The sequence below is a fragment of the Dreissena polymorpha genome, chromosome 1 (genome assembly GCF_020536995.1).
Source record: "Dreissena polymorpha isolate Duluth1 chromosome 1, UMN_Dpol_1.0, whole genome shotgun sequence".
Taxonomy (NCBI): Eukaryota; Metazoa; Mollusca; class Bivalvia; order Myida; family Dreissenidae; genus Dreissena; species Dreissena polymorpha.
The window spans coordinates 141,863,559-141,880,780 of NC_068355.1; the positions used below are offsets into that span (position 1 = coordinate 141,863,559).

The following is a 17,222-nucleotide window of genomic DNA, read 5'->3' on the forward strand; positions in this document are numbered from 1 at the left end:
ATATCCTTCGAATTCCGTCCTTTGTTGTCATTAGCGGAGATTTAGTGAATAAATATTTCATATATCATACATGACAGCTTCTAAATAGAGAAACAAGCCAATTTATGCAGTAAGAAAGTTTTGAATCGAGACTTTCATGGGGGCGGCCATTGTTGAATGTTGAAACACGAACGACAACTCTGCTAGGAGAACCAACGAGCAATCTCCTCCGTAGTGGCGTATGCCCAAGGGAAGTTACTGAAAAATCGAGTTATCTCAATCGGACTGGCTCGGTCGTTTACATAGGTCGCCATTGTGAATTTTTTTTGATGGTTATCATACCTTAGACGATGCTGTTCCAGCATCGTCAAAAACAAAACATCTTCATCAGGTGTGAAGAAATGTGTTTTTGGGTTATTAACCGCTTTAAAGTACATCTCAAAATCAAAAAAGGTACTGTCGATGATTTAACATTGGCACAGCCCTTCAACATATTCCAATACACTTTCGCGTTTTTATAGCGAGTATTTGTTAATTTAGTTATTTTATTTTTATGATATTCATACCTACATTTACGTAAACATGTTTTATATTAACTTCTTGCTGTAACCATATTTACTCTATTTGTATCCGATTTATTTGTACGGTACATGTATATGCCGTTGCTTAATTGTGAATTAAAAAAGGCAAGAAATAAACTCTGTTCATTTACCTTTTGTTAATATAATAATCCTAGATAGCTATAAGTTTGTTTCATCTACATGCTTGAATGTATACTCGCATTGCTTTGAAACCTTTGAAAATTGGCGATAACACCGGTGGATCGAGGATCATTCACGAAATAGGCAAAATGAAGATGATTATTTCGTAAAAAGGATAATCATCATCCATTACAGTTTAACATTTTTATCATTATAAATGTAGCTTCTTCGTTCGTGTGCTGATGTTGACGAAGATGTTTATATGTATATTGTATGGCTATGAGAATTGTGACAAGTGTGGTGAAGATTATAACGATAATAATGCCGATGATGCTCGATTGATGATGATTGTAATCATAACTATGCAGCTGATAATAATGACTTTATTATCAATGTACACAGTTCTTGGCATTTTTTCCTCATGCCAAATGCTTTGCGATATACGACGACTTCTAAACAACCCTCAAGTTCCGGAACACAACGCAATAAAATAAATTCCCCAGGGCGATTACATATATTTGTTTTTTCAATGTATACAATTTACATACAGTCAATGAGTACATGATCAACAAATAGTAACATATATAGTGACATAACATGTAATCAGCTTTTAATTTCATAAGTTGTTAAATACATGAAACGGTCAAGGACATAGGATTACAACATTTAGAATCTATGCTATAACGGTAACATCCAAAAGACAAATGCGAATCTACCAGAGAGCGAGATGTCAATCTGGAGTTATGAATAATATACAATTTATCATCATAATATTTATACAATCCATGTTTCTTTGGCTAAATGTTTAGAAAATGTGTTAAATGTGTTACATACATAGCTACATAATACATAAAAACTTACAAAACATACATAAAGAGACAGTTATTGCATACATAAACTGGCTTTGATCAGATCTGTAAAAAATAATAACATTGAATGTAATTTTTGTTGCAAAATGTGCGACACTTTTGGTTTAGGTTTACATGTTTCAAAATACGCTTTGTACTTTCCTTTTTCAACTTTAATAAGAAAACCCTTAAACCATATGCACACATGTTAAATTTAAAAATATAATTAAATAAAGTGACAATTATAACAGATAAGTAAACGAAAGCCGCTAAATAGAGTACACTTAATTTAAAGTGACTAATAATAATAACAATATGCACATATGTTTAGTATTTGTAAAACGGTAAACCTCACTCGTTAGATTGTGTGTTGGGGAAGAGATATTATTCCCTATAAGAATCGTTTGGGGTATGAACCGTGCGTATGTGTGCACACTTAATTCTAAGTCAATACTACTAAGTACGCTATTAACAAATGTTTGCTGTATAAACATTTGTGAAATGGTCAACCTAAGTAAGAGTGTGTGTGCTGGAGGGGGTCCTTTAAGAATCGTTTTTGATAAGAACCGTGACTATATGAGCCGATTTATGAATCACTGAAACACAGCTTGTTTATTTGCATTTGGGTTTTACCAATATATATGACTGATAAAAAAATCAGGCTTTAATCCTATTTTTCAAGTCACAATAGACTGGGCGAATGCTTTCTTGGTCAGACGGATCAATGTATTATGTCACTTTTCTCAAAATACTGGTTATATATTTAGCATCTGCAGTAATCCTCATTGCTTTTCTATAAAACTATATAAGATATGAACATGAAACTTAATTGGTGTATTAATATAAATTAGGTAAAGTGCCATGCACATGAACAATTACCCTACACTTTCTTAATTAAGAGTGATTTTCATTTGTTGTTTTTGTATCGTGTAACTTTTTCAAAGCTATATCTAAGATACGCTACAAAATTTCAAAATGAAACTGCATCTGTAATCTTTCGCTCTGACAGGGTTCTGGAGTAGGATGATAGGATTATATATAGCTCGAAGAAGGTCCACGCCGTCCCCAACTGGTATGAGAAGTTAACATCGGAACAACGTTAGAGTAGCGCTAGAGGCTGCAAGCTGTGACTTGCACTTGAACTGTAAGGTCTATTAAGCTGTAATGTGCGTTGTCGTGTTTATAAGGCTTCAATGTGCACTGTCGCATACATAAGACTCCAATGTGCTTGGTCGTGTACATTAGGCTTCAATGTGCGCTGTCTTTTACAAAAGGCTGCAATTTGCACTGTCGTGTACATTAGTCTGCAATGCGCTGTCTTGTACATAAGGCTGCAATGTGCGCTGTCGTGTACATTAGGCTGTAATGTGCGCTGACTTGTACATAAGGCTGCAATGTGCGCTGTCGTGTACATTAGGCTGCAATGTGTGCTTTTGTATACATTAGGGTGCAATTTGCGCTGTCGAGTATATAAGGCTGCAATAAGCGCTGTCGTGTACATTTGGCTGCAATGTGCGCTGTCGTGTACATAAAGCTGCAATGAGCGATGTATTGTACATTAGGCTGCAATGTGCGCTGTCGTGTAAATTAGGCTGCAATGTGCGCTGTCGTGTACATTAGGTTGTAATGTGCGCTGACTGGTACATAAGGCTGCAATGTGCGCTGTCGTGTACATTAGGCTGCAATGTGTGCTTTTGTATACATTAGGGTGCAATTTGCGCTGTCGAGTATATAAGGCTGCAATAAGCGCTATCGTGTACATTTGGCTGCAATGTGCGCTGTCGTGTACATTTGGCTGCAATGAACGCTGTATTGTACATTAAGCTGCAATGTGCGCTGTCGTGTAAATTAGGCTGCAATGTGCGCTGTCGTGTACATTAGGCTGCAATGTGCGCCGCCTTGTACATTAGACTGCAATGAACGCTGTCGTTTAAATTAGGATGCAATGAACGCTGTCATGTACATTAGGCTGCAACGTACGCTGCCGTGTACATTAGGCTGCAATGTGCGCTGTCATGTAAATTAGACTGCAATGTGCGTTGTCGTGTACATAAGGCTGCAATATGAATTGTCATGTACATAAGGTTGCAATGAACGCTGTCGTGTACATTAGGCTGCAATGTGAGCTGTCATGTGCATTAGGCTGCAATGTGCGCTGTCGTGTACATTAGGCTGCAATGTGAGCTGTCATGTACATAAGTCTGCAGTGTACGCTGTCGTGTACATTACGCTGCAATGTGCGCTGTCGTGTAAATTAGGCTGCAATGTGCATTGTCGTGTTCATAAGGCTGCAATGTGCAATGTCGTGCAAATTAGGCTGCAATGTGCGTTGTCGTGTACATAAGGCTGCAATGTGCACTGTCGTGAAAATTAGGCTGCAATGTGCGTTGTCGTGTACATTAGGCTGCAGTTTGCACTGTTGTGAAAATTAGTCTGCAATGTATGCTGTCATGTACATTAGGCTGCAATGTGCGCTGTCTTGTACATAAGGCTTCGATGTGCGCTGTCGGATACATTACGCTACAATGTGCGCTGTCGTGTACATTAGACTGCAAAGTAAATTGTCATGTGAATAAGGCTTCAATATGTGCTTCCGTGTACATTAGAGTGCAATGTGAGCATCCGTTTACATTTGAGAGCAATGTGCGCTGTCGTGTACATTAGGCTGCAATGTGCGCTCTCGTGTACATTAGGCTGCAATGTGCGCTGTCCTGTACATTAGGCTGCAATATTCGCTGTCAAGTACATTAGGCTGCAATGTGCGCTGTCGTGTACATTAAGCTGCAATGTGCGCTGTCAAGTACATTAGGCTGCAATATGCGCTGTCATGTACATTAGGATGCAATGTGCGCTGTCGGATACATAAGGATGCAATGTGCGCTGTTGTGTACATTAAGCTGCAATGTGCGCTGTCGGGTACATTAGGCTGCAATGTGTGCTGTCGTATACAAAAGTCTGCATTGTGCTCAAGTTAAAATTTGCTGCAATGTGCGCTTTAAATAAAGTACACGTAGGCTGCGATGTGCGCTTCAAGTAAGTACACACAGGCTGCAATGTGCGCTGTTGTGTAAATGTATGCCACAATGTGCGCTGTCGGATACATTAGGCTGCAATGTGTTCTGTCGGGTACATTAGGCTTCAATTGCGCTGTAAGGTTCACGTAGGCTGCAATGTGCACTCATAGTGTATTTTCATTTTTCCTGAACTGATGTTATTTAAATTATTGTGTATACCCTTTGCATCCACTGATGCCGGGACGCATTCAGACAAAGGCCTGTTTATTCGGCCTTTAGTTTGTTCATTCGTTAGTCCGTTTTCCGTCCTCATGAGATTAATTCAAGAAATGTTTATATTTTTATACACTCAATAAGGTTTCCTGTAAAACTTTTATACTTATATGGATAATGTCATCTGACCTCATTTTTGACATTTACTTACTTTTGCTTAGACTAACTTACCATGTCCAGTTTTTGTGTACCAAACTGATGCGTTCCGTCTTACATCATAACAAAGCGTACAAACCGTATATACTTGCCTGGATTTTACTGATGAACAACAACGTAACCCGCACATCAGCTGGCTTCATCTTGACCATGTCATTCCCCTACTTTGAATCAATAATTTCTCTTATCGCTGAATAGTAAACACCACTTTTTCTGCTCAAACATTCGTTATAGTTAATAAAAAAAACATGCTTTATTCATTTTTCTTTAGATGAACTAATCTCGATCGTGTTTAATTTGTATGAATACTACGTAATACGATATAATGCTGCATGTACATGTAAACAGCTTCGGTCACGTAACTATGTCATTGCATATACTGTGCGTAGGCCTGGGCATACAGTTTTAATGGAAGTTTGTCAACGTAACTACCAAGGCATTGACTCCTTCGTATATATATTATACTATTCAAATATATTTTTAATCATACAGGCAAGTATCAAACAACAAAAACCTTACTATCCTTAGTCCATTCGTAGTACTAGAACTAATATATCGTTCCATATAATTCGGATATTTATATGGCTATTGATATAGCTCTATTGTGGTGCTTTTCTTTAATCTAATCTGAAAAGCAAAGACAATTATTCGCTAGATGTAAAATACTAAGACCTTAAGATAAGAAGGCACATCACTTACGAGCTTTACCATACTCATTGGTTATTAGACGTTTCACTGTACAATACGGAGATATATTTGGACGAGCACACAGTTTGACGTCATATTGGACGTGCCGTTAGGCGAGTCCAATATGACTTCAAACTGTATGCGAGTCCAAATATATCACAAATTGTACAGTTTAAACTTCTAATAAGCTTTTTATTCTATATCCTTTTCTTCAGCTCTTTGTTTTATTTTAATTTTGATTTTAAAATGCTTAAATTGCATCTATGCTATTTTCAAGACAAGCGCCCATGTGAGTCGAATATAGTACATTCGGATACTTTTTCTCGGTCACGGCTTTTATCGTTATAAAACAATTGCTTAGTGCACTTGTACTCAACTGTCACTTTCTTGCTGATATGGCTGAAAACAGAGCGGCATTTAATAATTAAATACAAGTAATAAAGGGTATAAAACGGCGAAAAATACCTGTTTCGGCATTGACGTCGCCATCTTGATTGCCTTTAGATCATCACGTGATTACCTCCTCTGAACTGTACAATATGGAAAAATACAGACTTTTTGGATCCAATACCGGAATATATTGGACGGTCACGTGGTACATATGAAGAATGCCGATTGGATGAATTTATTGGATATAGAATAAATTACTTTTATCAGAAGAAATGTTCCATATGTCAAGCCGTTGGTATAGGTTCCTTCATTACCATATAGCTGACAAAGAATGTTTTCCATGTCTTTTAAGGATGTTAGCTACTGGACCCGTTCGTATAGGCGGATGTACATCTAGACTTTAATCCTGTATTACATGTATATCAGCGTTAGATTTGTTATGTGTAATTATTAATAATACTAGTAATAGTAATAACAACAAAAGACTTTAATTTTGACATTTCGTAAAAGAAACACTACTGTCGTTTTAATACTTTTTATCCACTACTGAATGGGTAACAAATCAGATATCGACGTTACTGCCATTGTCATTACAGTATTTATGACAATGTTTGTACCTCCCGGGAGAGCTCAGAAATCGGAAAAACCCACAGCGCGCGAGTTCTGAATTAAATCTATTCACAAGGTCCACATTCTTGGCAAACCCCAAATAATGCTTTATGCAAAGATTTCATACTTACACTGATGTTATAAATGAATCTATCAACACACCCACATTTCCTGTGTCGATCATTTGTATTGTAAAAGTAAACTATTCACTTTTAAAATAGGTAGTTGTGTAGGCATCAGTTATTGTTAAGCAGTATTACGCATTCAACTTTCAGCTATTTATTCTACATTTAAACTAAGTATCGTCACAAAATACGTATTTATGCGTCTTAGAACTGTTTGCATCTTTCACTTCTCATCACCATCATGTAATTCTACATAATTTTGAAGTTATATTTGTTCGTGTATTTGTTACTTCTCTTGGTAAAATGTGCCTTATTTATACCTTAATGTATGTTTTCTACATGCCGACTTAATGTCATGACAATCTATTTGAGCCGTGCTCTATGAAAAGGGGGTTTAATGCATGTGCGTAAAATGTCGTCCTAGATGAGCCTGTACAGTCCGCACAGGCTTATCTGGGACGACACTTTCCGCTTATATGATATTTTTCGTTAAAAGAAAGTTACTTCTTAGCAAAAATCTAGTTTAGGCGGACAGGGTCGTCCCAGATTAGCAGGTTCGGACTTCACAGGCTAATCTGGGACGACACTTCACTCATATGCATTGCACCTACTTTTCACAGAGCACGGCTCATATCTAAATGTCTTTATATTATTTATGTTCTCCAGGCAATGAGACCGTTGCTAGGATACGTCGCTCTACTGACGCCTCACATGTTAAAACACCGACTATAAACATGTCACCGGTCACCGATTGTTGACGATGATAATAAAAAAGTGAAAGAAAAAGAATGTGAGGTGAGTGATGTTCTGTCACGCACTCTTATCTAAATATTAGACACAGAGTCAGTGACACATTTAAACGGGCCATTTCACAGATTTTGGCATGTATTGAAGTTTGTAATTAAATGATTTATATTGATAAATTTCAACATTGGATCTAAAAATCTCCAGCAAAAAAATAAGAATAAAATTTAAAAAAAATGTTACCCTAAACAGGGCTGGAACCACTGACTCATGGACTCCTGGAGTAAATAGTCTCCCATTTAGACCAATCAGCCATCCACGCTCATACAATGAGTGATGTATTTTATACTTTATATAAGCAATCCTCGTAGTTTCACAAAATATAGCGACAACAACAGAACTCTCCAAATTATTCAAACGTTTCGAGTTGCAACGCTTGATAATTTTCAAGTTTTTAAAACGTGAAAAGATGCATATAATGGTTAATTTAGAGCATGGTAAATGTTTGAAGCATTACTGTTTCCTCACAAATATCATAACTAAAACGAACATTTGCGAATCTGAAACAGCTTTTTTTTCATTTTGTCAATTAACAAAAACGTGAAAAGGCACCTTTAAACCTCAAGACTGCATAAGTATATGTTATACATTCCCTACGATATGTTCACTGAACATTTGTTGCAGAATTCTCATTCATCCAATCGCGTTTTAAGGAATGCAATTTTCCAAATCATATGTAACTTATACGTATATACGTATAGGACGAATTCAAAACGTCTTCCTTTAATTCGACTTAGGCTCTTCTGAACGATAGTTCTGTCTTGGCGGAAAGTTTCGCTGCATGTATTGTATTTAACTTTAATGAGCATGTGCCGTTAGCTTCTAGGTAGCAAACTGTCGGATACTCAAAGGGTTTCGACGTCAGCAAATTGGCGCCCAAAATCTGACGTCATTAGCTCAATTAAAAACATTGAAGTAATTTTAAAGGATCGTCGTTAACATAAATTGTGTCAATAGATAAAAACAAACAAAAAAATCAAATATGTCATTGGCAATACGACCATATCAACCAGTGACTCCAGCAAACAACAAATACCTTGCTAAAAGATGGGACCAAGAAATATTCAACACCCACAGGAAAAAAGTTGCCTGTGGTAAGTTTTGTGTATTGTTATAGCTGCACACTACTGTAATGTCCTTTGTGATGTAGAACTGTAAAATAAAAACACTTTTACAAATATAATGTGATAAATAAAAATAAGCATGTTATCAAATATGAAGAGTGTGACATTGTTCTTGTTATGTTTAAATGTTCAAATTACATTTTAAAATCGATGTGCAAGGACAATTTTCATGGAATATACTCCAGACAAAATTGTTAATGCTATAGTTTTGTTCATTCGGATTGCACTAATAGTCGCAACGCCTTTTTTTTAATACTGTTAATACAACAAGTTTTATTTAAAAATAAAATAAAACACCAAGTTAGTGATAGCCAAAATCGTGAAAACGTGGCAAATATGACCATAATAGATATGAAAAAACAACACTGTTTCTTTCAGCCCTTTCCGTTGTAGACAACAATCCACCACGTGTACACATGCATCTTCATATTAAACTTAAAAAGCTACAGGTAAGGGCCACGTGAATTTCTCGTTATTGTTAAAATAATATTAATTTTGCATTTTTTTCATTGTTCTCATTAGTCAATAGTTTACTTGACTTTCTTGAACTCTGTAACGCTTAACTGACGTATGTATTACCGCACGTACTACGTCCACGCAAGCAGTGTGGCGAGATACTTGTTATAACGTACTTATGTATATCTTCGTTCAACTGGCGTATGTATTACCGCATGTACTACATCCACGCAAGCAGTGTGGCGAGATACTTGTTATAACGTACTTATGTATATCTTCGTTCAACTCGCGTATGTATTACCGCACGTACTACATCCACGCAAGCAGTGTGGCGAGATACTTGTCATAACGTACTTATGTATATCTTCGTTCAACTCGCGTATGTATTACCGCACGTACTACATCCACGCAAGCAGTGTGGCGGGATACTTGTTATAACGTACTAATGTATATCTTCGTTCAACTCGCGTATGTATTACCGCACGTACTACATCCACGCAAGCAGTGTGGCGGGATACTTGTTATAACGTACTTATGTATATCTTCGTTCAACTCGCGTATGTATTACCGCACGTACTACATCCACGCAAGCAGTGTGGCGGGATACTTGTTATAACGTACTTATGTATATCTTCGTTCAACTCGCGTATGTATTACCGCACGTACTACATCCACGCAAGCAGTGTGGCGAGATACTTGTTATAACGTACTTATGTATATCTTCGTTCAACTGGCGTATGTATTACCGCACGTACTACGTCCACGCAAGCAGTGTGGCGGGATACTTGTTATAACGTACTTATGTATATCTTCGTTCAACTGGCGTATGTATTACCGCACGTACTACGTCCACGCAAGCAGTGGGGCGAGATACTTGTTATAACGTACTTATGTATATCTTCGTTCAACTCGCGTATGTATTACCGCACGTACTACATCCACGCAAGCAGTGTGGCGAGATACTTGTTATAACGTACTAATGTATATCTTCGTTCAACTCGCGTATGTATTACCGCACGTACTACGTCTACGCAAGCAGTGTGGCGAGATACTTGTTATAACGTACTTATGTATATCTTCGTTCAACTCGCGTATGTATTACCGCACGTACTACGTCTACGCAAGCAGTGTGGCGAGATACTTGTTATAACGTACTTATGTATATCTTCGTTCAACTGGCGTATGTATTACCGCACGTACTACGTCCACGCAAGCAGTGTGGCGGGATACTTGTTATAACGTACTTATGTATATCTTCGTTCAACTGACGTATGTATTACCGCACGTACTACGTCTACGCAAGCAGTGTGGCGAGATACTTGTTATAACGTACTTATGTATATCTTCGTTCAACTGACGTATGTATTACCGCACGTACTACGTCCACGCAAGCAGTGTGGCGGGATACTTGTTATAACGTACTTATGTATATCTTCGTTCAACTGGCGTATGTATTACCGCACGTACTACATCCACGCAAGCAGTGGGGCGAGATACTTGTTATAACGTGCTTATGTATATCTTCGTTCAACTCTGGCTCGTATAACGTACTTATGTATATCTTCGTTCAACTCTGGCTCGTATAACGTACTTATGTATATCTTCGTTCAACTCTGGCTCGTATAACGTACTTATGTATATCTTCGTTCAACTCTGGCTCGTATAACGTACTTATGTATATCTTCGTTCAACTCTGGCTCGCAGTTCGAAGCAGAACGTCTGGCGACCATAGAGCGTGATAACCGGATCCTACTAGAGAAGATGGCGCACATCATGCGCACAGGTGGCGTCGTGGACAACAAGAAGGAGGACAATCACCCCAAGAGGTACCGTGCAGCCGTCGGCGTTGAGAGCAACCACAGCGTCAGTCGAGCTTTTGTTTCTCATGTTTGTTAAATGTTAAAATCACCACAGTAGCGAACATTGTTCCATGGCCCTCTTCAGCGGTCTTACTAAAAACATATTGTGTTGTTAAGCTTATCGGGATTATATTTAAAACGCGCGTAAGGCAATCTTGCGTTATACATACGAAAAAGTAAATTCTAAAATAAAATTCTGTTATTTAACATGATAATTTTTTAGTATTCGCGACAAAAAATTGATATGAGACAACAACTTTCCTGCATAAATTACTTAAAGAATTGTTATATAATTTCGCAGTTACGGTGTGGATATTGACATAGAGATCTTTGCCGAGAGAATGAAACGGAGTTTTAACTCCACTAGACAGTTTCGTTCGATATAAATTTTTCGTCGACCATCTCGACCAAACGCACAGTTTCTGTCTGTTTGTCGTAGTGTATATAGTCCGTTGAATGCTTATTGTACCACCCGTTTTTATTTTTTTCTCTCCCCGCCACCTGTATAGCCTTAACAAGATCAAACGCCAGAGGGAGCTGCTGCGAATTACGCACGAGAACCTGGCCATCTTGAAGCGGCTCACCACCAAGGACCCGCACTACAACCATAACAAGTGGCTCTTGGAATGGCAGGTACGATCCCCATGCAGAACAACATCAACACTATTAGAAGACATTAACTTGACTGGAATATACTATTACGCGCATGCGTAACATCGATATTTAAGTTAGTGATGTTGTGTATGTTCGCCCACTGCCTTAAATGCACGTTATCGTTTGGTTTATTACAGCTCAAAAGTTTTTGTATCCCGCAAAAAATGCACACAAATCGCTTCCAAGACATACAAGCTGCAAGAAAATGCATAAATTCCTATTGGTTTATAGCAGCCAAACATTGTTCATTCTGTCACAGAAGTGGATAAAGACTGGACCATAACATAACCTATTATTTATAAAACAATTATTTATAATGTCACATGTTTACACACATGTATTCGCAAAAAAAGTATCTTAAATGAATCTAAGATTTACTCAAATTCCCTTTCCTAATAACCTTGTATTATTTCAAACGAATTACTGCCAGCCATATTGCACCCATGTTGCGGAACTAGTCCGTGTGTGCGCGGCATGTTAGCCATGTCCGACCTTAAGCCTCCTGTTACAGGTTAACCAGCAGTACCTGATGAACATCTCCAAGTTCCCACACCCGTGGCGCCAGGAGCAGAGCCCATATATCTCGAAGGTGCAGCGAAAGACCACCGCAAACAAGCGCATCAGCAAAAAGGTACGAACTATGTACGTACGAATTTTAAAAGTTAAAAAATACGTGTTCGAATCCTGTTCTTAAAAACGATCACAAACATATTGAGTTTATGCAAAATAATTTCTTTTTTTTTCTAAAAAATTCTGCAATTATCGGCTCCATATGGGTAGTGTACATGCATGCCTAAAGGGGCTTATTCAATTAAGTCCCATATGAGTTTGATATGAGTAGCGCATGTGGGCATGCCCCTTAACATATATATTTAATAGAGGCTAGCCAATATGAGCAAGTCACTATAGACTCAATACACGATTACCCATAATTATAAGCCCATATGGGACCTATATGCGCATGTTTTTATGGTGGGGCTAACATTATTGGTTGCTGGGTTATCCAGACGCATGACTGAGTTGCCACCATTTGAACTTTTAACAGTTCTTATTTACGTCGTCGATAATTTTGTTTATCTCAGCCAAACAAATTATTTCGGAAAACCGGTGAAGCAGGTATCATTATTACTCTAAGTTTCCAACATTTAGAAATAATAGATATATTCGTATCCGAAAATTTAGATTCGGAAAATATTCCAAAATATCCATGTACCCGAAAATTTAGAGACAAAAATTAAGTTTCCTAAAATTATAATTATATTGAAATAAAAGCAATAGATCGATGTACATTAGTTTTTTATTGCGATTTAGCCTACTCTTCTTTTTCTTTTTGGAAATAAATACAACTTTAAAGATTTTCTAATTCATGCCTGAAATAATACAGAACAAAAAAGTTAAATATGTTACATTCTGCTTCCTTAATTGGACTTAGTATTTCAAATGCTTTTGGGTTAATCGATTGTTTTCTACCGGCATAAACGGTTATTCACCCAAGTACGCAAATGTTATGGTCCATTCCCCTCAGACAGGTTTTATGACCTTAATGCAATTAAATTAAAAAATGACCGAAGTGTTACAAAATAGTCAAATAATAGGCCGAAATCTGTTGAAATAGCGCTGTAAAATATACTGTCCGAAAATTCAGATGTATAGATGATAGACGAAAACCCGCTGATCCGAAAATTAAGAGTCACGAAAAATAATTATTTTTGCTAACATGAGGGTGTCCGAAAACTTTCAGTGCCCGAAAACTTAGAGTTATTACGGTATGTATTTAAGCAATATCTGAAGATAAATAACTACATATCTTACTCAAAAGCGCTTAGCGCTTTGATAAATTGTGCGAAGTTGCTCGGTCATGCGTGAGACTGTCACCAATATTGCTGATCGATGATCATTTATATTATATTTTATTACTTGAAGGTGAATGATTTCAAAGCTTCTGCAGTCGGAAAGACCATAATGATACATACACTGTTTTTCAAACTTTTACATTAAAGGTGAACAATTCGCAGCCAAAGTCAAGTACTCCGAGTAAGGCCGGTACCAAGGGTGCGACCTCTGGGCACTCAGCGCCATCTGAGCCTATCCCGAGCCTTGCCACGCCCGTCATCAGCGTGACTCCTGCAGAGTAGGCTCACGTGTCTAGTCATAGGAACAGAATAAAAATAAACAAGCGTATATGTTTGTCGTATTTTTTAGTTTGAGTTCTACAGATGTAAGTTAAAGGTTTATGTACTAGGTAGTGTTTATCCTGATACAGAGTACGGGGTACGAAAGTCACCCAGAACAAAATAGATTTACATGTTAAGACCGAACCTCGTGAAAACCCATTGCAAATTGCGTTTACTCGATCCTGTACAATCATATTGGTGATGTGTAAACATCGCTATTCGTCCTTAATAGTATCTCGAAAAGTTACGGATACAGCAGAAGGAGTAGTTGTTGGACTTTTGAAGACTAAACACATGTATTAGGGTATTCAAAGTGAGTTGAAAGAAAAAGCATATTCAATTTCCTTGGCTCCATCAACAACATTCTTGATGCTATTGTACATCATTTCAAAACTTATAATGCACAACGTGACATTTCGTCTATGTTAGAAGAAGCAGATTTATTTGCTATACGGCCCTCGCGTATACATAAAAGCATACAAAAAGGCATATAGGTATGCTTTCAATATGAAAACATATAATTCAATTGTGGTCCAGCAAACCAAGGTTTTAAGCTAACAACACTTTATGTCTTTCGAAGGCAAAATAAATTTACATGGCAATATTTCGTATAATGTTTTCATCACGCCAGGGCATGGCGTTATTAAATTTGTTGATTGTTGACTGATTATAAAACTTGGATGGAATAAACTTTTCACGAAGATTTTCGTAGAAAGAACTTAACACGTTAGAAATGATATTCGTTTTTAATAAAAGTCTTGCACAATGGACATAACCTTTCGTTTCGTTCTAGATTTACCGGGTATATATCGCCCATGTTTAATAATGAGATGATGTGATGATGTTCTTAAAGGGGCCTTTTCACGTTTTGGTAAATTAACAAAAAAAAAAAAAATCGTCTCAGATTCGCAAATTTTCGTAGAAAGTTATCATATTTGTGAGGAAACTGTAAATCTGAAGATTTACCATTTTCTAAAATATCCATTATATGCATCTTTTGACTATTTAAAAACCTAAAAACCTAAAGTATAAAGCGTTGCGACGCGAAACGATTAAATAATTTGGAAAGTTCTGTTGTTGTCTTTATATTTGGTTATACTACGAGGAATACTTATATTGAGTATTAAAAACATTTCTCATTGTATGAACACGGATTGCCGAGTGGTCTAAGCGATAGACTTTTACTCCAGGGGTCAGTGGTTCGAGACCAGATCAGAAGGGTTACTTTTTTTAATTTTATTCTTGTGTTTGTTTTTTTACTGGAGCTTTTTATATCCAATGTTTTTATTTATCAATATAAAGCATTTAATGACAAACTTCAATACATGCCAAAATTTGTGAAAAGGCCCCTTTAAGCGGACCTAAATTTTCGAATAAAAAGGATTTTAAGGTACTTTTACCGTATTTTTTTACATTGGAATCACGTGATATACGTTAACGCTTACACGGGTATGTAAAAAGTATTTCTTCTAAAACATGGAATATTTGCAAATTTGTGTTAGCCTCAATAAACTCAGGTTCTCAGTAAAATGAGGTTTTCTGCATAATTCATGTTTCAAAACAGTTGTTCAATAATTGCTTTACATTCGTCGTAAACAGGGAGAGAATCGGGGGCTATATAAGTTGCAATAAATATAATATTTTGTTGTGTTAAAATAACGTTTATCAATATTTAAAACAAATCCAGCTTCAAAAAAGGATAAACGTTAGACACAACGGCACACAATCAGTGTTAAATACCTACTTGGACACCTCCCATATTTCGACCACCTCGCCTAGAAATGTTATATGGAGAACAATACCATAAACAATTATCTAGTTAATTCGTTAATTTGCATAATTGCATCGTCACTTCACTTCCACTTGACTAGCAAAATTATAATATCATATTGCAATATAAGTGTAAGAAATAATGGATCAACTAGTATGGATCTCAGTACTGCAACGTTCCATGACATTAAAGAAATATCTGACCAACGATGGCCTTGGTCACAACCCTAGTCTACATGTGTAGGAAAGACGCTGCTGTTACTCGGGACCTATGTGTGTTGGTTGTTTGTGGTGTCGCTGCGGATTTAAACATTACGCCTAACCTGTAAGGTGACCAAGTTTTCAACTAACTCTTGCCTTTTATAGATGACACCATTCTTGAAGTAAGCATTTATGCCACGCTGATTCAGCTCGCGGACCTTTGAGCGCTGAAACTGAGTGAGTTCACTGAATATGCGCAAACCTTTAACACGCAGCTGATCGCGTATTTTAAACAGTCCTGCATTGATGTCGAAAGTTTTAAATTTTAATAGCACCATCCGGGGGAGTGTTCGGACTGAATTTGTTTTGCATTTCTTTACCCGGGATTGTCGCTGGCTAATGACAACCTTCTTTGGTGGAAACCTTGGTATAAGCAAGCATATTCAACTGGTCCGCCACTAATATGTACATCCTTGTACAATATATGAATGGGATTTGCAAAAATAGTTTGGGCAATACGGTCAAGAAGATTCAGAGCATGATTCTAGACAATCAGTATGCCATGCCCGTAGGCACGAAGTCCCATAACAAATAGTGGGCATATAAATGTCTTGAAGTGAACATCGGTACCTTGAGTACACGGGTTATAATGCTCAATATTATACCTCTCATAAATTTGTTTCTTTTTTGCGTATATAAACTACACAGGTCCGTTATTTTTAATAGTGACCGGTAAAGATGCGCACGCATCTAGTCAGCGGGCGCTATTCAGAAAAGCGCCCGCTGACTAAATGCGCGCGCATCTAATAGTGCCCGCTAGAATGGTTATTTGTAACAATTGTGCAAGGTTACCGACGCAGAGAACCGGCTGGCCTTCGGCTGAGGTCCATATACTAGTTGGGGCTGCCTGGCTGGTCACTTTTCTGCCACTCGGTCAGCAGCTGGAGCGTGCGCGTCGCGACCGAAGCGAGTTTCATCCGCAGAAGATTATCTAACCTGTACATATTTCCTTATAGAGGGGAACTTCTGTGGGCGGCTCTGCTAATCCAGCTGAGTCCGTCACCCTCGAGCCGGACGTCTTCTACACTGCTAGGTTCGCTGTCTTCTCCAAGATGCAGCGGACTTGTCACCCGCTGTTTATCGTCGAGGGAGAATACCAGTGTGGAGGTAATACGGGGCGGACCTGGGGCTGCTTTGGGGGTCTCTGCAGTCCAAAGAACATCGAGGGGCGGCCTTAGAGAGGGACCCCGGGACGGCGGTACTCAGTACGCTCAACGCACTGGGGAAACCGTCTCGCGGATGAAGACGACGGCCGGTGACGACGAGAGTGGCCATAAAGGCAGAGCTGTGAGCTGCAGTCCATTGGCGGAGCTGCGTTCAGACATGAATTTGTCTTGA

General features: G+C 37.9%; 1 protein-coding gene across 1 annotated transcript; it reads left to right on the forward strand.

The window, feature by feature from the left end:
- Positions 1 to 8,464: 8,464 nt before the first annotated feature.
- On the forward strand, positions 8,465 to 13,860 carry LOC127853386 (sperm axonemal maintenance protein CFAP97D1-like). Its single transcript, XM_052387884.1, has 6 exons — positions 8,465 to 8,680; positions 9,089 to 9,159; positions 10,871 to 10,992; positions 11,535 to 11,658; positions 12,191 to 12,310; positions 13,680 to 13,860. Exons 1-6 carry the CDS (start codon positions 8,569 to 8,571, stop codon positions 13,812 to 13,814), a joined length of 684 nt encoding a protein of 227 aa, XP_052243844.1. The 5' UTR covers positions 8,465 to 8,568; the 3' UTR covers positions 13,815 to 13,860.
- The last annotated feature ends 3,362 nt before the right edge of the window (positions 13,861 to 17,222 follow it).